Source organism: Solanum pennellii, chromosome 1 (assembly GCF_001406875.1).
Source record: "Solanum pennellii chromosome 1, SPENNV200".
NCBI classification, from domain to species: Eukaryota; Viridiplantae; Streptophyta; class Magnoliopsida; order Solanales; family Solanaceae; genus Solanum; species Solanum pennellii.
The window spans coordinates 5,731,362-5,755,734 of NC_028637.1; the positions used below are offsets into that span (position 1 = coordinate 5,731,362).

Consider the following 24,373-nt stretch of genomic DNA (forward strand, 5'->3'; position numbering starts at 1 on the left):
TACATGATGAATACATCAATTTTGATGAGGCATTCAGGAATTTGGATGAGCGAATTGCAGTATGAAAGTTACAAAATCGACGGAATTGTTGTTGGAGATTCAATTTCATTTTCGAATCTCAAAGCAGCAATTGCAACCGAGTTGGATATTGATGTATCAAGAAAAGATATTAAAATTCGTTACATTGTAGAAGGTAACTCCTGTCCAATGAAGGTTAAGAACGATATGGGTGTTAAAACTATATTTAGAACTGAAAAAAAATGAGCCAAGATTTTCAATGTATTGACACGATTGAAAAGATTGGTGGTACTGTACATAACTTTGATGGAACATGTGGAGAAATTACATGTGTAGAAGGCACAACACAGGATACAGAAGCTTTGGCAATGGTTGAATCTAGTTTATTTGATTCGTATGAAAATCCAGAATTTGGAGTTACAAATATTATAATCGATTCAGAAAGTGTAGAGGTGAAGACAGGTCAGATATATAAGGATAAAGCAACACTTGTAGATGTGATAATGAAATATAAGATAAAGAACAACTTCAATTGCAAAGTAAAGAGATCTGATCAACAAAGGTATGATAGTGTTTGGAATTTATATATATTTACATGCAGATAAAATTAGTACAGGAAACATTACTGTTTTCTATACATGCTGATAAACCTTCATGTATCATTAGTTCGTCGATATTTTGAGTTAAATCTGTTTTAATCTATGATTCACTATTTCGTTAAGTTTATTGATACATTGAATTAGGTGTATTGATACTTTAATATACATTAAATTAACTATATTGATACTTTAATATACTGCTGCTGATATATCAATTTACACAAGCATAGCAAAAAGTTCTGATACGTGTAAAAATAATTTTCTTCGAAAATGGTAGATACTTTCGTGTAATTCATTGTTTGATTACTTCAAACATTATTGTTGTATATATTATAGGGAAAATGCACAAGTACCCCCTCAACCTATGCCCGAAATCCCAGAGACACACTTATACTATACTAAGGTCCTATTACCCCCCTGAACTTATTTTATAAGTAATTTTCTACCCCTTTTTAGCCTACGTGGCACTAGTTTGAAAAAAAAAGTCAACCATCGTTGGGCCCACAAGATAGTGCCACGTAGGTCGAAAAGGGGTAAAATATTATTAATCAAATAAGTTCAGGGGGGTAATAGGACCTTAGTATAGTATAAGTGTGTCTCTGAGATTTCGGGCATAGGTTGAGGGGGTACTTGGGCATTATCCCTATATTATATGATGTAATTGCTATAAGTATTAATATGATAAAAAAAAAAATGTACACAGCTATGTGTTGCTATGCTTTTCAAACAAATGTGGTTGGACTATGAAGGCGTCCTGCAGAAAAAAATCTGATATTTTCATTGTTAGAAGTTTCAATAGTGAACATACGTGTTCGATGAGGGAGAGGGTATTAACCAAAGTCCAAGCAACAGTCGGATTTGTAAGTGGAGTTACTGCTCCAAAATTGGTCAATCATAAACGAATTTATACTCCGAAAGATATAATTGATGATATTAAAGAATTCTATGGGGTTCAAATATCTTACCAGCAAGCATGGTGTGCTAAAGAACGTGCACTCTCCATGATTAGGGGAAAATCATCTGCAGGATATAGACGGTTACCGCATACATACACATGTTAAATACCGTGTATCCAAATACTTATATAAGAATGCAGAAGACTATGAATTTATGTATTCGTTCGTCGCCTTAAGACCATTCATTAGGGGATTCAATTACTGCAGGCCAATAGTTGTTGTGGATGGTGCATATCTGAGTGGAGCTTACAAAGGGACATTTGTATCAGCAAGCACACTTGATGGCGCATGTATGTATCTTTTTGTAATTGTGATGTGTTTGTATATGTTACGTATCAAATGATATAATGTGTGTCTGTAATCAGGTTGCATATTTCTATTGGCATATGGTGTTGTTGACACCGAAAATGATTGTTCGTGGACATGATTTTTTGAACAATTCAAAAATGCATTTGGCGAGAGAAAAGATATGTGTGTTGTTTCAGATAGAAATGAGGGTATTATGAAGAGTGTGAGGATTGTGTTCTCAAATGTACCTCATTATGCATGCATATGGCATCTTTGGAAGAATGTATGTAACAACTTCAAAAGGAGCAGAAAGGCGATAAGTGATCTATTCTACTCTATGACCAAGACATATAGAAAGAAAGATTTTGATAAGTTGATGGTTAAGGTTGATAGAATTGATCAAAGAGTTAAGGAGTACCTTGAAGATGCAGGTTATGAAAAGTGATCAAGAGTTCATGCAACAGTAAATAGAGGTAGAATGATGACTTCGAACATTGCAGAATGTATCAATGATTGTCTTGTTGAAGCACGCCAATTAACTATATTAGAATTCTTGGAAGAAGTAAGAATTCTATTTGGTTCTTGGCATTGCAAAAACAGAGAAGTAGCCTCATATACAAAGAACACATTAGGGAGAAAATTTGAAGAGTTGTTGATTATAAACGCGGCTAAAGTTCAAAGATGGAGGTATGTATCATTATATAATATTTTATACTATATATATCTAATTCATTGTATCATTCTGCAGTTTGAACATGATTTATTTTTATAAAGTTATATATTTAAATTTTTTAATGTACACAGGTTGTTCCATCATCTGAATGTATTTTCTCGGTTTATGAAGCTGGAAGAAGATATATTGCTTGTCTTGAGCGAAAAGTATGTTCTTGTGGTAGATTTCAACTAGATGAGATACCTTGTGCACATGCAATCGCTGTATTGAAAGAAAAGAATGTCACAGATATGCATCCATATTGCTCTGATTACTACAAGCCTGATGCATTGGCAAAAACATAAGAAATTCCAATGGTATCAATGCCAGATAAGGCAGATTGGTCAGATACTAATAATGTGGTAACTGAAACTGTGTATCCACCTAGATACAGAAGATTATCTAGACGACCAAGAAAACGAAGAAGAAAGAATGCAGATGAAAAGATTTCGGTGAACACAAACTGTTGTGGACAATGTGGACAAGAAGGACACAACAGAAGAACTTGTACTTTCTTCCCAAAAGAGAAGTGAATTAGCCATAATGTTTCTAAGATATTAATATTTTTTTTGAATAATTTATAACATAGACATTTATCATTTCAGCATTCATTTCAGTTGCAATTTAAACACTTTTAATTTTGATAAATAAACTTATAAATAACCTGTGTTAATTAAATTTTAAGTTGCACTTTTGATTATAAATACTTTGTTATTATTTGTGTTGAAAAATATATTTGTGTCAATATTTCTTTTTTATATAAATTTTGTAATTATTATGTTACACTATGAGATATAAATTCAGGGATTATTGGGTAACATATCGTACATGATATGTACTTTTAATTCAAAACACAAATGTGTATTTTGGGTAACGTAACACATATGTATCATGTGCTTTGTCCAATGTATCATCTACATTTAATTTAAAAAAACACTTATTGAGGTAACTGTGTACATTACAATGATTATAAATCACGTATCATGTAATTTATATTATTTAACTTGTGTAATGTTTTATTTGATATACTTTACTTGAAATATACAGTAAATAGCTTTACTTTTACAAAACTATCGCACTTCACACAACTATGATATTCATTATAACTAAGTATCATGTAAATTTAGTTTTCAAATAAACTATTTATTACTAACTATGTTCAATTAAAAAAACTTTGACTACACTTTATTAAACCTGTGTGACGCCATAATATGTCTTATATTTATGTTTTTTAAGCAAAAATACTTGTTCCATAATACAACAACAAAAAATAATCTTCAAGGAAATTGACAAAATCATTAAAATAGCATTAAAAATATCAAAATATTTGTTCAATAACGTATCAAAATAAGAAATTTAACATTAAACATTATTTATGATTAGATGCTACACTATGTGAACCAGATCTTCTTCTGGTGGTGGTGTGACTACGCCCTTAGATTTTGATGGATCATCCTTGTCACTAATGTATCCACTTAGCCTTCTTGCTGCCATAACTCCACATCAATGCTCCATATCTTTGACGTAGGTATTCAGGACAAAAATCAGCATATGATATATTGATTTGGTCACTCATATACTCGGCAAATGCAGTAACATATAACCCACAGTCTCTAAAAAAAATGCAGAATATAAATTAAAAATTTAATGATACATGATTAAGAACAAACGAATGAAATTCTTGATACTTACAGGCTATCACTATTTTGTTGAGCAATGTCTTGTGCAAATTCAATCATGAAAGGAACTTGAGGCTCCAAAAGTGAACCAGTAATGTTGTCCTTGTACGCATGACAATCACCAAATTTTGTTCGCTCAGTTTCTTCAAAGAATCCACTGTCCAGTAGGTAAGAAGGAAGCATTTTAGACAACATTTTTATCTCATGAGGAATTACTTTTTTTCCTTGTGCATATTGATGAGTCAAAAACTCTTATCACCCTGTTTTTCAACTCAAACTGCCAGCACCCAATGAAATTCTTGATCCCAGTTAATCGGGATGTAGACCCATCTACAAGATGACATGGTAAAGCAGCTGGGATTACAATACGTTTGAGGATGTTAATTATTGACCTCTCATATACAGACACAACTGAAGCGCGATCAACATGTTCTTTTGTACTAAGACTATCATCATCATTATCCATTTAATACCTACCATAACAATTTTTTACATGTGACATGAACAAGCAGTGGGTTGTTGTGTATCTGTATTGATCCATGCTGCAGAGTTTTGATTTTTTATGAAGATAGTAAAAAATCACATCGATGTGCTATAGAAAAATGGAAACATAATAAAAAATTATATACATCTAAACAATATAGAATAATATAATTATTAAATATTGATCATAAATTTTGCTAATTAAATATTATGATACTTCTACAGAATGTATCATGTTATAATAATATAAGTGTAACTGATACACATTTCATAATTAGTTTAAGAATTTTACCTCATCAGTCCAACATTTGTTTGGCTGTGACATGACATAGAACCAATTCTTGTTCATTGGAAAAGCAACAACAAAGTCCATCATCGTAAATTCAAAAGAAGAAGATTTTAATCTGTATTTATTGTCTGATGGGTTCCTGCATACATGATACATAATGTTTGAGTATATGTACATGATACATAACAGTGACTTAATTACAAAAAATGTAAACAAAGTATCATGAATTAGTTATATAAAAAATAATTAACCCAAACACTTGCAAAAAAATTGTATAAAACTTACTTATTGTTATGATTTTTTAGGAGCCCCCTTGACAACCAATTCATATAATCCCAATAAGTTTCTGCGAAACTTGATCTGTAATGCCATATCCTTCGAATTGAAAATGGAGACGAGTCATATCCTTTAATTTATCTTTTCCCTTCTCGCTTGACCCTAAAGAAGTACAATATGGAGATTGAATATTTCTCGAAGGCATTCTGATTCTATGCGCAGGAGTGACTGAATCGGTTCTAACTCCAGTCTCAGTTATTGGAATGTCAGTGGGTAATTGACTATCGGTCAACAAGTACTAACTGCTAGTTATATTATGTGGATTGTAAGAATATAATGGTCTAGCATTAGTAGGATCTTTCCTCAAATCTTTGATAAGTGCATCTATTGCTGCTTGAGTTAATGGCGATATTGTTGTTGAAGTGAAAGATTCCTGTATAATATGTTGTAATAATTTTTTTAGTAAATTTGTGTGTAATGAAATTGTGTGTCATAAAGAAAAATTGAAAAATCTACACGATGCATTCATTGTTGTTTTATCGGGCAAAACGTGAGGGATGTTGTGTTAAACATTCTCATCACCATCTTGCTCCATGATAGATTCATTTAAATCTTGGTGCGATTGATGTGCGTCACCATCCTGAATATGCAGTTTTTATGTAAAAAGTGTAAATATAATTTGTGTTGATACGTAATAGTGATTGTACTTGCATGATACATAACAATGAGTATATGTGCATGATACATGACATTAACTAAATGAAAAATCGTATACAATGTATCATGAAACATACCTTTGGAGTAGCATTGACTTGCTGTTCACCCTCGTTAACAGAAACACCAACAACATCCTCAGTGACATCCCCTCCATCTTCGGTGACTTGATGTTCACCATAATTACCAGAAACACCAAGACCATCCTCAGCTACACCACCCATATCAGAAAGATCAATCCATATTTGTGGAGATGTTTGTTTCTCAGACTGAAATGTGCTTGTATTAGCCTCAACATTGATTTTTTCTTGCCTCGAGATTGCATCAACTAGGAGTGATTTTCCTTTATCAATATAATCAATTCCTCAAATTTCTTGTCAACCTGTAAATTATAAATACATTTAGGATAAAAATAAATTACATTTGATTGAAAATATCAAAATAATTAATTTACGTAATTTTTCAAATGTCCTTTCAACTCTTCAATATCTGAAATTACATAGTTGACTTTCTGAGAATCTGCAGAACCATGTACATCAGCAGCCTGGTTCGGAGACACGTCTGAAATAGAACCATGTACATCAGCAGCCGAAGTTAGAGGAAGATCTAAAACAGAAACATGTACATCAGGTGTCGGAGACACATTTGATTGATTAGGCTGGCTCGATTCTGAAACCTTTTCTTTTATGTATAACCACTTTTTTTCTTCTTTATGGGGGTGGTGGAGGAGATGTATCAGACACTCTAGAAGATCTCCTCAATAACTGTTCGGGAGGTTTAGTGGAGAAATTATCAAAATCATCTTCCTCATTCGGTTGTACTAAGGGTGGTGAAGAAGGAGGAGCATGTTCAACTTCAACTAGGTCAAAAGCTTCAAGTTCCTCTGCTGTTGGGAAAATGTTTGAACATGCATTCTGAATGTATCACAACACATAAATAATTTAAATGTTAATACAATACATATGTATCAAAACACATTAAATAGTTAAGACATATCATAATGTATCACAAGACATAAATAACGATATTAAATAGACAAACTTAAAATAGTTTATTCTAACAGTAAAAATTGATTCAATTTTACCTCTTGAAGAATGGCAAACATAAGCATTTCAAACTTTGTCTTATCAGACACAACTCTCCAATTGCACATTCTTGGGATGACATTTCGTTCTTTGACAATAATTTCAGGATTTAACTGGGATGCACATACGTATATCCATACGTTAAGAGCATACGGCAGCCCATCTAATCGATACAGTTTTTTGCTAACATCAAAATTCTGTCTAAGTGAACCGATGAGTTTTGAGAATGATAGTTGACCCCAAGGATAATCTTGATATCTACCATCTTCAACCATTAGAAAATCCAAAGTGGATATAGTTGTATTATCAAGAGTAGCCAATACGAATGTATGAATAAAGAACAATATAGACATTTGGAGTGCATCCTGATCGTTCTCCCAGTTACCCATCTTAAATCGTTGAACTAGTTGATACTTGGTAACACTATTCACTGCACCAGGAAAATACTTTTGGAATAGCATACAATTGGTTGATTTTGGGTATTGAAAATAATTGGTATTGCCTTTTACTTTACGTCCAGTTAATATTGCAAATTCATTTATACCAAATTTCAGGATACACCCATTTGAATGTCTAATATGCAACACATTAGGGTTGTCTTGTTCCAACTTTAACAACAGCAAGCACTTAGTGATTTGGCCCTGAAAATTACATTTAGTAATTTCTTAAAAAGGGTCCAAAAATTGTATCCCTAAATAGTTGGATTACATTCTCTCCTATATATTGTTTAAAATCCTTCAGAAAAGTGTTGTTGAAATTGGCAACAAACATTATGGGATGTGTTGGTATCTTTTTTATGTTGTACTTGAGTGGCTTCAATTTTAAAAAAAAAACCCAAATTTTAACGATATTGAAAATAAATACTAAATAAAACAATTAATACTAAATAAACAACTAATGTCTTACTGATACATGATATCAGTTTTAAAAATTCATACTACATAAAAAACATATGATACACATCTAATTCATGTATCAATGCATCGACTAAACACTATAAAACACTAAGTCGATATGTATTAAACTTATTGTCTGATAAATGATAATAATTTTCAAATACTCGTGATACATAGAAAATCATCTGACACGCAATTAATTCATGTATCATGAAATCGAATAAACACTATAACACACTATAACAATATGTATCAAACGTACTATAACTTTAAAAATAATTTTAAAAGAAATAAAAAAAAGACATACCCGAAGCAATGTCGGCCTCGCAATAATGGTTGCTGATGCTTTTCTCTTCTTTTTTTTGTGTGTGTATTTTTGCAACCTTTGATTTAGAGGATTCTGAAATATCTTTGTTTGAATTCTTCCGAACATTCAAAGGATCATGAAAACACTTTTTTCTATTTTCTTTCCAATTTTCATCGTCCGAATCATAAATCATCCTATTTGTAAAAGGATCCATTAATATGATGTAATATAACGATGAACAAGAAGAACAAAAGAACAACGGATGATGGAGTAAGAAGAAGAAGAAGAACCAGAGACAATGGTAGTTTCAATTTTCAGAAATTTCAGATTTTTGAATTTTGAAATTCAAAATTGCATACTAAATGTTGTGAAACGTGTTTGATTAAAAGTAATAATTCAAAATTCAAAATTCAAAAAGTGATTCAGAAGACTGAGTGTCTTAGTGGAGAAAAAATAGGCATGATATTGAGGAAGCGTGTATCATAGGAGAGAGAATGTTATGTATCTCTAAACTTCTATTAAAATTTTTTTAAAAAAAATTATGTAAATTTTTAAAAAAGAAAGGAAAATTAGAGAATAATAATCTTATAGTTGTGTATTTAAGTTATTTTTCCTTTGTTCTATTCACTTGTAAATAATTTCTCTTTTTGAATACATGTATTCTTTTTCTTAATTTCTACATTATCAATATTTATATAACATTAAATAGCTACCAAACAACTCATAAGTGTATATTTATATACTTTTATTGAAAAATTAGAATTAATTACTTTGGAACGTAGTTAGCTCTTACTCTTGATATATTTTGAAGAAATAATGATATGTTTTAAGCCTATTATTTTCTAGGATGGATATTTGTCAAGCAAGTAATTATATCTAAATTTTCCTACAAAATTCATACACGGAATAATAAAGTGCCCTTAAACTGTCTCTTTTTTCTTTAAACTTCATCCACGTGCTCAAAGTTAAAATTCATTCAATTACTATTATTTTACAAGGGCGACATAAGATCTGTACAATTGTTGTTCGACTGTTTTCACCAATGATCTATTGAATTGTTGTTCGAACGTTTTCAACAATTTTCTCATGTTTCTGTTTCATTGCAAATTATGACAAAAGAGTTAAATAATATTTTAGAGGGGTGAATGTCACAAGTCAAACAACTATCTTGAATATTTTTGGTTTTACTAAGATGTCTTTTAGGTACTTAGGTAGTGGTATGCCTCTTAAGTACTAAACGATTATTAATTACTCGATGCAACTCTTGATTGACAAGATACTAGAAAGAATAACATGTTTGGACAACAAAATTCCAATCTTATTTAGGCATAAAATAGCTAATTAAATTAGTAATATTATTCTTTATCTAGATTTATTGATCACAAATTTTTATATTATTTATCAAAGTGATCAAACTTATCGAGAAGAAACTTGCTAGAAGTCTAAATAGCCTTAATATCTATCCATACTTAGCTACAAATTATCATTAGCACATAGATTTTTGATGTCTAGTTTTTTGGTTTGCTGCTATATGAATGTCATACCATTTTCTTTTTTACTATCTTTCTCTATAATAATAATAATTTTTTTAAAAATTTGTATTTATAATACTTTACATTTTTCTTCTCCTTTTTCTCGATGAGGTAATTTGATTTATTTACGAATTTGAGGAATTAAAATGTAGACCCATTTGTTACGCAATTAATATTAAAATAATTTTTGTATTTAATAATATTAGATTATTATTATTATTATAGTACACAATTATTTGCATTTTACAAATAAAATATATTTTTTATTTTGTATGATGACCTGTAATATAAGCTTATAAATATTATTGTTGAGCTTGTAGTAAAACAAATGTTTATTTTAATTTATTTGTATTGAATAAATATAATGAATAATAAATAGTTATAAAAATAAAAGCATTAGTTTATAAATTAAGTGCATAGATAATTAAACAGTGTTGTAAGTTAAGTGCATAGACCGTTAAACAGTGGGATATTTTTCTCTTTTAATTATAAATTACAAATGCTAATGTTTGTAGGATTTCAAATAATATATTTGAAGCTTTGATATGAGCTATAATTAATGGCACTTTTTCTATATTATTTTATAATTCAATTTTTTTAAATTAAATATTTAAATATTTTTTCCTTAAATTTCAACTCGTTTTTTTAATGTTTTGGTTCAATAAATATTTTCTGTTCCAAGCTTTTGACTATTGCAGTACAGTATAAGTTTTATGTTTGATTTCAAATTTTTGACTTGTGCAATTAACTTTTAAAAATATTTTCTTATATGGATATCATCTTTATATAGATCTATTATCAATTTAATATTGGATTTAGAAAAATCATTGCATAATTTAACTTGAATGACTATAATTTAATAGATTTCTAAATTTTCATCATAAACCTAACTTGAATGACTATAATTGAATAGATCTGTGAATTTTCATCATAAACCTAACTTGAATGATTAGAATTGGAATAAATTTACGAATTTTCATGATAAACCTAACTTAAATGACTAGAATTGAAATAGATTTATGAATTTTCATGATATAATAGAAAATTAAATACTTTAACGAATCATCATGAAAAGATAGAGAACTATGGCGTTATAATTTAATTAGAAATTCAAGTTTCATTAAAAAGAAAAAATGACATATTTTTATATTCATTATCAAATTAATTTTAAAATATTTATTTTATACTTAATAGAAAAAATATTACATTATAATTTCACATTATAACGTACACTCTACATGGATAAGAATGTGTTTTTTCAATTCTTCTTCTCCATTGGCCTTAAATGGACAAAACCAAATCTTGAAAACAGGGGCTAGAGACACAAAGCGACTCGCAAACAAAAAGCCTGTAGAAGTGTGTGAATTACATTACTGTATTCATACTCATTCGCTGCGTATAAAAGTATTAATTAAAGTAAATTCAGAATCCAAGTGCATTGTCATTGCTTCACAACAGTATAATTATTTCTTGAGGTGGCCACCAACTGTTTGAAGAAATGCCTGAACGATGGTTTCACTCATTTCGACACCGACCCTTTTGAGTTTTTCACCTATTCCAACTCCAATAGTCAGAAATTCCCAAAAAAGACTTCATTGCAGAAGAAAAGCTGCCATTTTTAATCTTGTATTGGGAAAAAATATGGGGTCTTTTCAGGTTTTCAAGAAGCTTAGCAAGAAAAGAGTTGGAGATAGTTCATATTGCTTGTGTAGGAAAGGGTTGGGAAGTGAAGGGGATATGGAGCTGGAAGAGGAAATTTTGGCTTTCATGGAGATATCTGAGAACCCAAATGTTTTTCCAACAAGGAAAGAATTGGAAAAAGCTGGAAGAGTGGATTTGGTGGAAGCTATAAAGAAAAGAGGAGGATGGTTTTCGTTTGGTTGGGACTCTGAGGATGATGACACTAACACTAACACTGAGAATGTTAATGTTAATGAGGTTGAGACTGTGGAAATGGATTTTTACATTGATGAGTTTCATGAAAGAGTCAAGAGTTGTCAAGAGAGTGATTTATTACATGAGAATGAAGCTCATTTTTCTGGTTCTGGAGATTCTAGTTCTTCTCAGCCCGCCTCGTCCTCTGGTAGATCGATGTGAGGTTCCTTACACCGAAATGTGCTTTCTTTTAGTTATTTTTATTGTTTTGCTTTTGGTATGGACCTTTCCCACGTGAATCCGGATTAGTTGGCAAGTAGACTTTGGATACATGATGCTTAGCTTTTATGTTATGTTTGATATTGTGGATTTGTGCTTGTTCTGCCATTTTGCAATTTTACTAAGTCTTATCTTAATATATGTGATTCTTTATCCGACTCAACTTTCGCCATTAGTCACTGGCTTAACACTTGCCTTCCACATGTAAACAAAAATAAAAGCTTTCCTTCCTTTCTTTCACTACTCCCACCAAGCTCCGAAGGTTGTTTGTTTGACAGGGATATAACCAGAGACTTGGTAAATGGTGTAGTTATAGTTACAATTAACCAACTCAATAGAAAAATGTAGATGGGATTAGAGAGTGAAGTAAAGTCTAACTTGGTAGCTCAGTAGTCAGTACTATTAGTGACAAGAGTACACAAAGACAATACTCAGGATGACCGAAAATCTTAAAAATAAGAAACAAGGAAGCATGTCTCTAAATGATTATCTCCTCCTATTTACTCTCCTAGCTATTCATCGCGGGTTATATTTGGTGTTGTGTGAAAAATCGTTCATTGGTATCTTCTTTACTTTCCTTTCTCAACAGAGAAACTGTAGCAGAGGAAAATAGCGGGATCGAAGGAATATTGAGTCGATTAGAAAAAGAGAGGAACTCATCTCTTGGTATTGATCTGGGAAAGCCTGGACGTACTTCTCATACATCAAGTAGGGACAACATAGATGACAGAAGCTTTGGAACCTCTGATGCAGGTAAATTTTTAATCAGGAAGCAGGATGACATGTTATCAAAAAAATGGTTGAATAATCTTGTAGTTACAGCATTGATTTGCTGTTTGATCATTATAGCCTTTGTGTACTATGTCTTAGATATCTTTAATTTTTCTTTGAACCTGAAACTGTTTTCCTAAGTTTCTGAACTTTAATATTTCTTTGAACCTGAAACTGTTTTCCTAAGTTTCTGAACTAGAAATATTTATTCCTGAGTACTTTGTTTGTAAACAGTTAACTCTTAATCATGAGATGTCATTTCTGTCACTGTAAAAGACAGGACTGACCTACGGAAAAATGATAGCCTGAGTAAAGGTAGCTCCATGAAAGACATTCAAAGTGACGAGGAGATTTACCGCAGCGTTTCACCGGCCAGGTGGAGAAAATGGAGCATACAACGTGCAGGCCTTCAGGATATAGATTTTGAAGGTATTCTCATTATTGTGTCTAATTATGTTTATAGATTGTAACCTTGCTTCACTACTGCTATGAACAGCTGATGAGGTTGCTCTGGGTAAAAGTTGGATTGGAAGTACCAGCGAAGCTTCGGGAGAAGATGTAGTTAATATCACTGCGAGTAGATTTGAAGCTTTACAAAGATCAAAAAATGGCAACAACAATGAGATGAGCACTCGTCTTAAACATTTAGAGCTTGAGCTATCCATGACACTCCGCTCATTGAAATCCAAGAGTGAGGAGTTCAGTTCAAAGGAGGTATTAATCTGTGTCTTCTGTTTTTCTTAATAACTGCGGTGTCTGAGCCAACTTGCGCGCACTTCACCTAATTTTACGGGATACCTGTTACCTCCCGCCAGCACAAGTATCGGGTAACACTGTCCAACAAGGCTTGGACAGATAGGTAAAAATCTGTATCTTTTATTTCCCCTAGCATCATATATTTTTATCTTTCTTATGTAAAATAATGGATTAGTTTAGCTGTGTTTCCCTGGCGATGCAATTATTCCACCAAAAGGAATTGTTTCTTTATTTTGTTGAATAGATGTCAACAGGGAAATTCTCGATAATTTCTTTACCATGATTTGTTTGTGAACATTACATAATTTCTTGTCAAGCTAAACTTTTATATCACATTTCCTATTGCCTTTTAGCACATCAACCTACCCAAAAGTTCTATTAGGAATTTAAATTCAATGCATAAAATTGCTTCTTTCGACTTCACACCCTTTCCCATAGAAAAGCTGAAAATAAAACTGTTAAAGACATTAATGTTAAATAAAGTAAGTATCCCCCTCAATATGAGGTTCACAATCTCATGGTATCCGAGCCAGAGCAGGTAGTGGTCTTGGATTCAAGTCCTACTTCCTGCCATTAACAAAAAGTATTTCCAAGTGCTTGACTCAGGAAAATGAATTAGGTCTATGTGTGAAAGGATGTGTTAAGACGTAATTAAGTAAATACAAGTGTTCCTTCCTTGTAATTTAAACTTTTTGATGTGGTAATAACACAATTCTGTAATAATAAAAAAGGTGAAAAGGACAAAGGGCCTAAACGAAATTACAACAAACAACTTACCCAATATAGTCCTACAAAGTGGGCTCTAGGGAGGGTAGAGTTTATGCATACCTTACCCCTACTTCAAAGGTAGGGTGCTAGTACTGATAGACCCTCGACTCAAGGGAAAATCGTTCAAAGCAGTCTAAAAAAAGAAGTAATGGAAGTAACAAGAATCAACAAATAATAACATAACAAAAACTACACTAGAACAATACCATAATCAAGGTACAAGGATGATACAGATAATAACAAAAATTGGAGAGAAGAAACTACAGGAACCATATGACTACTAATATGAACAAACAACAAGACAACACACTGCTACCTACTAACCTACTATCCTAATCTGAGTCCTCCCCATCCTCTTATAAGGTCATGTCTTGGGTAAGCTAAAACTGCACTATGTCGCATCTAATCACTTCACCCCAATACTTCTTTGCTCTACTGCTGTCTCTCTTGAAACCATCTAGAGCCTACCTCTCACACCTTCACACTGGGCATCAGTGCATCTCTTCTTTCACATGCCCAAACCATCTTAGCCTAGCTTCCCACATTTTCCTCCACTAAAGTCACTCCCACCTTGTCCCAGATATCTTTGTTTCTAATTCTATGTCTCCTAGTATGCACACAGATCCATCGCAATGTCCTTATATCCGCAACTTTCATTTTCTGAACTGAGAGTTCTTGACTGGTCAATACTCCTCCCCATATAACATAGTTGGTCTAACCACCACTCTGTAGAACGTGCCTTTAAGTTTTGATAGTACTTTCTTATCGCACAACATTACAAAGTAGAGCGTCCACTTCATCTACCCTGCACCAATATGGTGATTGACATGCTTGTCAATCTCTCTATTTCTTTAGATAATAGGCCCAAGATACTTGAAATTTCCTCTCTTGCCTGTGTTTCAAGCCTCACTCTCATGTTTGTCTCATGTTGTACATCGCTGAACTTGCACTCCAAGTATTCTATCTTGGTCGTACTCAACCTGAACCTTTTAGATTCCAGGGTTTTGTTTCCAAACCTCCAACTTAACCTTAACTTTCACCACGTGTCTCGTCAATCAGAACTATGTCATTGCAAATAACATATACTATGACACCTCTCCTAGAATTTGTCTAGTTATTGTATCCATCACCAAGGTAAATAAAACGGGCTAAGGACTAATCCCTGCTGCAATCCTATCAAAACTGGAACATGTTTTGAGTTCCTTTCCACAATTTTTACCCACACCTTGCCTCCATCCCGCATTACCCAAGTGTACACCAGAAGTACACCTCTTGCCTCACAGCAACCCATAGGACCTCCCTGTGGACTTTTCGTACACCTTTACATAGTCGATGAACACTATGTGTAAGTCCTACTTTTTTCTTATACTACTACACCAGTCTTCTTACGAGATTAATGACTTCTATAGTTGAGCGTTCTAACATGAATCTAAACTGGTTCACAGAAATATCCACGCCCTCCTCACTCTCAACTCCACCACCCTCTCCAAGACCTTCATAGTGAGGCTTAACAACTAAATACCCTATAGTTGTTGCAATTTTGAATGTCACCCTTACTCTTATACAACAAAATCATTGTACTCCATCTCCATTCTTTGGACATCTTCATCGTCTTGAAAACGACATTAAATAACTCATGCACTCCATGCCTTCCCTGCTTGCGGTCTTCCAAAATTTCACCGGGATATCATTTGGCCTGGTCGCTCTACCCTACATATCCTAGGACTAACACCATTAACCTCCTTAACCTTTATACGCCTACAATACTCATAATTGCGGCGCATCTCTGAGTGCTCCAAATCTCCTAGCACAATGCCTCTATTTCCATCTTTGTTCAAAAGTCTATGGAAGTATGACTTTCTTCTCCTTCTAATGAGTGCCTCCTCCGCCAGTACTTCAACGTCCTAGTGCTTATGCACTTCACTTGGTTCAGGTCACGGGCCCTCCTTTCTTTCCTCTTGGCTAGCATGTACTACTTCTTATCCCCTCCCTTGTCCTTTAATTCTACGTACAAACATTTAAAAGCTGTCATTTTTGCTGCATTGAATGCTACTTTGCTTCCTTCCTCACCTTCTTACACCTCTCTTATTTGTGTGCTTTTACCCTCCACCAATTTCACATACTCACCTTCCGTTGGACTTCACCATTCCACCACTAGTTCACTCGATGTCCACTAAATCAGCCTCTCGAGATCCCCAACAGATCTCTAGTTACTTCCCTAATGCAACTAGCAGTCCTATCCCACATACTGTCCACATTCCCACTATTCCCCAAGACCCCATAGCCATCAACTTTTTCCCCATCTCTAGGGCACTTGTCATAGTCAAGCTAACCCATTTGATCCTTAACCGATTATCCCCAACCTTCTTCCTCCTCTCCCTCTTGATCTCCAAATTCATCACCAGGAGTTTATGTTGGGTCATAAGATTCTTACTTGGGATAAACTTACAGTCATTAGAAAAACCTTAATCACCCTTTGTAAGGAGAAAATAGTCTGTTTGAGTCTTACCAACTGTACTACGGATGTAACCAAGTGCTCTTCCTTCTTGGGGGAACTCGAATTGGCTACCACGACCCAAAATCTCTTTCGTAGTCTATGCCTTAAGGGAACTATTTACAAAATATTTTCTTCAATGATTATGTCTAAAAAAGAAAATGCTTAGATATTTACTATATAGGCATCTCAATTGGAAACAAAGTTCTGCTAACTATTAACTCCTGTCGTCCCAATTCATGTTAGGGTGTTCGTCTCAGCACATAGTTAAAGAAAGAAAAACGATTTTTGAAACTTTTGGTCTTAAAACAAACCATAGATAGTTTTGTGACAATAAATCATCTCACTAAAGGTAAAATAAGAGGTTTAAAGTTAATTGTTTCTAAATATAGAAAGGTAGTCGTTCTTATTGAAATAGATAAAAAAAAAGAAAGAGAATTGGGAGAAAGGGAGTATTGTTTAATGGGATAGTGCTAGTATTCTTATGTAGCTTCACGGCTTCTTCCTTAGGTTTTCGGAAGCTCCCCAAGTGATTCTGATGCATGGGAGTTTCAAGAGAATGAATTCATGAATGCCCGGGAGAGATTGAGGTTGATTCGTGCAAAGCTGGCTGTGCTTGAGGGGAAAATGACTCTTGCAATGATGTCTGGTCATGTCTCATTCATCTTAATATATATATACTTTAGACTAGATATCTTAACCAAAACTGAGTTTCCTACTGTACATTTTCAGTGATGCGCAGAAGATGTTAGACGAGAAGCAGAAGATGATTGATAGGTCTAGTAAAGCTTTGCAGCTTCTTCGTACTGCTCGGATTGTTTGGACCAACTCCGCCTCAGAGGTTCTTCTAGCAGGTTCTTTTGATGGATGGACAACTCAGGTTTCATCTTGCCTCCACATCAATGATAGGAAATAGGAGATACCGCTTTACTGTCAAAACGTCAAGCATAGTTTCGTCTAATGTGATCGTCCAGACCAACTTAATCTTCTTTTTGTTGTTTAAGATGAAGATGATGTGTTACCAATGATTACTGTCAGGACGTCATCTTCTGCTTGGTTTAGTGTAGAAGTGTCACCTATAGAGTCAACATCTAGCTTTTCTTGTGGACAATGTGAGAGAAGTTCACAACTCAGTCATGTTTGGCTAGAGCAGGAAAGTTAAAAGATTCTCCTTTAGGGGGTACACCCAATTAATATCCAGTGCAATATGCTTTTCTGACTCGACTGCTTATTGCCTTCACAATAATTTATTCCCTCTTTTATTTCGTTTGTGGTGGGATCCAAAAAGGGTTTGCAAGAAGAGCTATGGATCTAATCACAACAGTATCTGATCACTTTTTAAGAAGACGGAAGAATATTTAGAACTTGAATATAATCCCTTACAATCAATGTGTCTTACTTTCTTTTTTAGTTTATTTCAAAGTGCCACCTCTTTGTAACTAGAATGTTTTTTCTTTTTCGAACTTTCCCATTTTACCTTTAGTAATATTCCTTCATAGGAATAACATGGTATATTTAATACCACAAGATTTAGGGGTAACTTTGATATCTTATATAGACCTTTATTTAAGACCACAAGTTTCAAAAGTCTTTCTTACATTCTTAAACTTCGTTACACACAAATTATGACACGATAAATGAAATGATAGATAGGAAAACTCAGGATTTTCTCAACTTACTAATCCAAATCAGATACAGAGTGTTAGTGACATGGAGATTTCATAGTCAAGTTGCACTTCTTCAGTCCTTGCTTAGAACTTTATGGGATGGCATACAAAATGTTTTTCCTTTGATTTCCAGAAAGTCACTTGGAAATTAGGAGAGGAACCGGTTTTGTGTGCGCCATCAAGTCGATTTTACTAAGGTTGTTTCTAAAGCATCAAATGTCTTGAACAGTGATGTCTCGGTGGTCTCTTAATAATGAAAACTGCACATCTCTATTTCCCCTTTCCCCTAAAGGCCTTGTACGACCTTCGTGATGTTGATTTCAAGGAGTTTCTTGACCTTGACTAGCAGCATGACACGATGCATTGAAATGCAGAGAAAGATGGAAAAATCGAGCACGGGTGTTTTTTCTGTAAGCCTAAAGCTGTATCCAGGCAGATATGAGGTAGGTTTTAATGATCACAATGAATTTGATATCATACTGTGTTATCCTGTGATGTAACAAGCCTCTCATTTATTTTCATGCAGATCAAGTTCGTTGTTGATGGCATATGGAAGATTGATCCTTTGAGGCCTATTGTTCACAGCGATGGACACGAAAACAATCTTTTCATTGTTACATAAGAGCATGTCCCTACAAAGTTACTTCAGAATGTGAAAGATCAACAGATTCTCTGTGGTTAAGGGACTTCAAATTTTACTCTCTTGGAAGCTCTACCAAGCGGCGATGGTTGCTTCTTGACAATTATTTGATCATTTAGTCTTGGGTTCCATGTAAAATTTTGTAGTCCTTTCCACACCTTTCTTTGACTACTATCCAATACAGGTTCGTTACCTGGCGATACAAAGATGTCTGAGTTAAAACTCGATCATCGTTTTAGTAAAAGAAAGTTGAAATCCTTTGGTACTTTTGGTCTATCTAATATATTCAGTTGGTTTGTTTACATATCTCTCGAAAGAGTTCTTGCCCTTCCTAATTGAAGGGTCATGACTACATTATTCTTTTTCATTGTCCTTCTTTTCCAGGTTTTAGTTCTTGTTTATTCACAATTTTGGTTCTCATTACACTTATGGAAGATGGAATTGTGAGCTAATGTTAAGTGTCTCTTGTTACCAGAATGACACTTACAAATAATCCTTCATGAAAAGTAAGATTCATAATCTTAACATCAAGTAAATGAATATGTAAAGTTGACTTGATAGTGCACAATTCATTTATATTGTTGATGGTATGAGTTAAAACACAAGGAGGAGGTTAAAAATAGTTGTGCCTAATTGATAAAGATTACAATAATAACATTCATTTCAAATCAATTGAGGTAGGACATATGCATCCTCACTAATCATGTCGTTCAGTAATGAGAGCAAACCTACTTACGCGGAGTTGTTTAATTGACGAGATCATTTTGAAGAAATTATGCAGACTCAAAATAATACTATGCATTCAGAATAAACAAATTTAGGTTATGTGCTATACGTGAGAAAATCATCAACGATTTCAAAATTTTAATGCGCCATCACGTTTCTTGAAGACAACAATGCTGGTGAGATGTAATTCCAACCATGAACAATAACTTGTTCAGTGTAATTTCATAGGTCGAATGAAATTGCAACCGTCAAGAAAAAAAAATGACAATAAGTAAAAGTTACTACAAAATGAAAAAATCTCCTAACAACATTAAACAACCAGGGGATGTAGCTCAGATGGTAGAGCGCTCGCTTAGCATGCGAGAGGTACGGGGATCGATACCCCGCATCTCCAAATTGTATAACTTTTTGTTACATATCGCATGTCTGATGCGCGACAGCTTGATCTAGACGTTCACTCCAACGAAATATTTTTTACCTTATTTATAATCTTGTATGTATGCATTTCATCTGGTGCTAACAAGAACAGTGAGGTAGTAACATTTGTAACAGCACAGAAGAAATCTGGAGCTAGTTTGTGCAAGAGCTAGCATGTTCTCACACTCATTGACAACCCTCTCACAGCAACTTTTACAGCTGCAACGACACCACGCTGTCTCAACCCCTGATTTTCCTTGGTCTCGTTACTATCTTCACCCTCAACAGCGACAAAGTATGCAACCTATCGAGCCAAATGAGGATAGAATCAGAAAACATCATGACAAGCAAACATTCATGGTATATAAATTGATACTACGTTATATAACGTTTTGTATGGAGTATGCAACCTTTTGAGCCAAATGGAATAGAATCAGAAACCATTATGACAAGATATCATAACAAGAAAAAAAAGAAAGTCCAGTGCAAAAAGTATCCCACATTCACTTAGGGTCACTCTAAGGGGTGTAATGTAGACAACCTATCCTGACTCAACGGCTTGAATGAGATCTCACGGAGAGAACTTTACCAATGCTCCCTTTAACTAGATATAACAAGATGAGAGCTGAAATTTAGACTAGCCTAAGTGCATATTTTCGTCTGTCTAGGCTGCGTTCATTCAACTATATATGCAGCAAATGACTTCATTTTTTGTTAACAAACTCTTCCAGTAAATTGCCAGTATACGCCTAAAGTCAACAGCATTAGTAGAAAATAACGACTAAAATAAAAATGATCACATTTAAATGTTTGCTGTGACGAATTCCAGAGTTTCAACTGGCTTATACTACGAACAATATTCTTCTTGAGACCGCTGTCTCCTTTCCTATCTATGCAACAAGTGAACATCCATTAAGTCACAAATAAGCTCGCTTCTACTAGGAAAGAGGTCTAAAAGAAATGTGCAAATATATGAAGTTCATTTATTGATACTGAAGAATATCAATATGACAAGAAAAATCTCCATTCGAATAGGCATTTGAAGATTTTGATGATATGCCAAGACATTTAGCGAATTACAACCAAGTAATATTACCTTTCCTGAAGCATTTCGGACAGGTGAGATATGAAGCCTAAATGAGGTTCCGTCTTTTCTGAAAAGAGAATACGTAGCCACAAGACAGTGAGTCTAGAGAAGTAACATTCTGCATCTAAATAACTTACAGGAACATGAACCTACCTGTAATTTAACATACGTAGTGTACACGGTTGTTCATTTTGGATGCATTCTTTTATCTGCAAAGAGTGAAGTAAAAAAGTTGGATTTAGATCACGTGGCATCGAAATTGAGCAAATAAGAGCTAGTTACAAGAGAAAATTACCCGAAATTGTGAGCTTGAATCTGTCTCCGTCCCACTAAAAGATCTACAGTTATAGCCCAACACTTCATTTTTTGAAAAGCCTATAAAAAAGTGAAGGAAAGAATCATTCCAGTTAAACAAGGATGGGAACTTGACGTTGAAACAAACAAAAAACGCGTTAAAAGTTAACTACATCTTTACCACCTGTTAATTTCAGAAAGTTATCGCTTGCAAAGACAATTGGCATGTCAGGTAAGTTAGCATCAGTTCTACAAGTTACAGAAAGACAACACTAGAAGTGTCAAAAACCATCTACAACCGAATCGTATCAATTGTAAAAATGAGAAATATGAAGAACTGCAAAAACAACTCACAATACAAAGCTTTGTTTGATTCTACCAAGAGATATATTTAAGGATGCTCCGAGCAGACCCGTCCCAGGTTGAGAATGTCTCTTTCCATTGACTAGTCTGCCTGTTGATTCACCGTCATGTACCAGCACAGTCAGTATGTTGTTTATAACAGCAGTGGCTTTTCTCTTCTCTAGATCATTTGCATCACACGGCCCCTCTACATCTATTCCTACGACAGACAAGTTTGTGGAAAACATCAATCATTTGCACATTAAGCACCCAGACTAGGATGAATATACATAAGGATATATGAAAAAGAAGCTAGATGTCGTCCTATCTCACAAAACTCTCGTGAAACAAAGTTACACTTCAAAGAGATGAGCCTACATTCTAGTTTTCAATAACTAAGCAAATACCCGACAATCACATGAGCTTGCCACTTTTTATAGTGTGTATAACAATTATGCTAATGCAGTACGAATTGCATGGCTGGCACAATATGAGTACTATGATCACAGTTCCTGTATGTAAAACACAAACTTCACATAACCTTTCTCACCTAATCGATCGTGGTGAAGAGAGGAAACTCTACATATAATATATATATCTACAAGAGCATATACTTCAATCGAAGTGTACCTGTGAAATCCAAGCCTGAACCTGATACAAGAGACAGTGCCCGTTCCACGCTCATGGAGTGAACTTCCCTTCTATAACACCTAAGCACCGACTCTCGACAGCCAGCTACATCTTGGCATAAATTTAGTCCAACTCCAGATGGCTTAGGCCTCCTAAAAATTGGAACTTGAACTCCCAAGAAATGAATCACTCTCCCGTCCTTCTCATCGAAAACAGGACACATATGAAACAACATCCAAAATGGTGTCCCATCCTTCCTATAATTCAACAAACTAATTTGTATATCCCTCTCCTCTCGTATCGCCTCACGAACCTCCAAAACCGATCTACGATTAGTCTTAGGCCCCTGAAATATCCTCCCATTCCTCCCAATCACCTCATACTTCGAATATCCAAACATTTCCAAGAAACCCCGCGAAGCATACACAATAGGGTTACCAGAAATGTAAGGATCAGTTATAGTGAAACAATCAGGCAATTCATCAAGAGATTCTTGAAAACCTGCTGAGAAACAATCAAATGAATGTTCAATCATACTACCCCTTTGTGACAACATAAGTATTTGTTACGCGTTCAACAAAACTCAGTAACTTCAACCAAAACTCTACGTATGAGTTAAAAGAAATAATTTATACAGAACTCAATAAGCTACTTAGTCTAATCAATAACTCATAACTCAAAATTCTGAATCCGCTTCTGATATATGCCCTGCAATTGTTAATCTAAAACTTCAAAAAATTGAAATAAAAACAACAAAAAAGCATAGAGAACAAATTAAAAGAAACTTGCAGCTAAAGAAAACACAAATTATTTTGATTAGAATTTGTTCTACAAAACTAAATTTAGTTATAAATAACTTGTCCTATGTCTACCAATTTAAACTCTTAACACGATAGGGACATATACACCTCCCTTTAACATAAAACCAAAATTTGTGGTTGTATCTCACTATAAATATCAAGATATTTTCATATACTTGTGTGACTTGTTCGATTAAACTTTCAAAATTTGCTTATTTTAAATTTGAGATCAAACAGTTTAAATTTAACTAATCAATATTAAAGCAACAAATTATGATATGGAGAAACAAAGTACTATTTATTTATAGATATTTGATCGTAAATTCAGTTATCATCGTAAGTTAATTTTAAATTACTATAAAAATTCAAAATCTTCAAATATTGAATTCGATATAAATAAAATATTAAGTGGTAATCATAATTAGAGGCTTACATGTCATGTGTGAGAGTGAGGACTAAGAGAAGTAGAGAATCGATAGTGGAAAAATATCTAAAGGGAAGGATTGTTTTGATTGAAGGAGAAGAATTGAGATATGCCCATCAATCGTTTTTAGGTGAATGAATTATTATGGGAAGAAAAAGATGGATGGGAAAGGAAGAAAGCCATCTTCAAACTTACAAATAATAATAATAATAATTTCATTTTGTGGTTTAAACGAAGCACGATGGAAAAAAATATCTACTTAGGATGTAAATGTTTCTTTGAAAAATATTTAAATAAGAACATAATAATTTTTAAACATATTTTTTTTTTGTATTCAATTAGTAAAAAAAATAGTTTTGTAAATATACTTTGGAAAGGACTTTTTACCCATAATATTTAATAGTGATTTTAAAAGTATATATATCCACATGAATATAAAAAATATTGTATAATTATAAATAATAATGTATTCACGTGGATACATATATATATACCTTTAAAGTTTGATATCGTAATAATAATTTCAACTAAAATTAAAATATTTTTCAAACTCTTTTCCGGACGAGAAA

The 24,373-nt window shown here is 33.5% G+C and overlaps 2 protein-coding genes, 1 non-coding gene and 2 pseudogenes across 7 annotated transcripts; 3 read left to right on the forward strand and 2 right to left on the reverse strand.

Annotated features, from left to right (window-relative positions):
• Positions 1–6: 6 nt before the first annotated feature.
• Positions 7–2,878, forward strand: LOC114075654 (annotated as a pseudogene).
• A 1,081-nt stretch (positions 2,879–3,959) lies between these two features.
• Positions 3,960–4,498, reverse strand: LOC107016751 (annotated as a pseudogene).
• Positions 4,499–11,073: 6,575 nt separating this feature from the next.
• Positions 11,074–19,390, forward strand: LOC107004606 (protein PTST homolog 2, chloroplastic-like). Of its 4 annotated transcripts, none has more exons than XR_003575943.1 (8): positions 11,074–11,927; positions 12,578–12,741; positions 13,036–13,188; positions 13,256–13,473; positions 17,288–17,421; positions 17,510–17,657; positions 18,578–18,887; positions 18,971–19,390. XR_003575943.1 is itself a non-coding variant. In XM_015202875.2 (8 exons), exons 1-8 carry the CDS (start codon positions 11,344–11,346, stop codon positions 19,064–19,066), a joined length of 1,566 nt encoding a protein of 521 aa, XP_015058361.1. In that variant the 5' UTR covers positions 11,075–11,343; the 3' UTR covers positions 19,067–19,390. The 4 variants fall into 4 exon arrangements, 2 of the variants coding, with proteins under 2 accessions (XP_015058377.1, XP_015058361.1); XR_001454760.2 differs by having other exon boundaries at positions 18,794–18,887; positions 18,971–19,048; XM_015202875.2 differs by having other exon boundaries at positions 11,075–11,927; positions 18,819–18,887.
• Positions 19,391–19,938: 548 nt separating this feature from the next.
• Positions 19,939–23,797, reverse strand: LOC107008256 (protein TWIN LOV 1-like). 2 transcript variants are annotated; one of them, XM_015207210.2, is made up of 7 exons: positions 22,581–23,797; positions 21,963–22,164; positions 21,793–21,857; positions 21,610–21,689; positions 21,468–21,523; positions 21,324–21,381; positions 19,939–20,531 (listed from the first exon to the last, which is right to left on the reverse strand). In XM_015207210.2, the coding sequence occupies exons 1-7, from the start codon at positions 23,134–23,136 to the stop codon at positions 20,397–20,399; spliced, it is 1,152 nt and encodes a 383-aa protein (XP_015062696.1). In that variant the 5' UTR covers positions 23,137–23,797; the 3' UTR covers positions 19,939–20,396. The 2 variants fall into 2 exon arrangements, with proteins under 2 accessions (XP_015062696.1, XP_015062695.1); XM_015207209.2 differs by having other exon boundaries at positions 21,963–22,170.
• Positions 20,132–20,204, forward strand: TRNAA-AGC. The gene has a single exon. It is a non-coding gene; the product is annotated as a tRNA-Ala (tRNA).
• Positions 23,798–24,373: the final 576 nt, after the last annotated feature.

Bases quoted from the DNA above. Each gene is read 5' to 3' on its own strand.
- LOC107004606 (XM_015202875.2), top strand. From the start codon at position 11,344: ATGGTTTCACTCATTTCGACACCGACCCTTTTGAGTTTTTCACCTATT. The intron at 13,474-17,287 runs GTATTAATCTGT...CTTCTTCCTTAG, and splicing joins AGGAGTTCAGTTCAAAGGAG to GTTTTCGGAAGCTCCCCAAG. The intron at 17,658-18,818 runs GTTTCATCTTGC...ATTGAAATGCAG, and splicing joins TTGATGGATGGACAACTCAG to AGAAAGATGGAAAAATCGAG.
- LOC107008256 (XM_015207209.2), bottom strand. From the start codon at position 23,136: ATGTTGTCACAAAGGGGTAGTATGATTGAACATTCATTTGATTGTTTC. The intron at 21,858-21,962 runs GTGAGTTGTTTT...TGTAACTTGTAG, and splicing joins ATCAAACAAAGCTTTGTATT to AACTGATGCTAACTTACCTG. The intron at 21,524-21,609 runs GTAATTTTCTCT...CACTCTTTGCAG, and splicing joins ATTCAAGCTCACAATTTCGG to ATAAAAGAATGCATCCAAAA.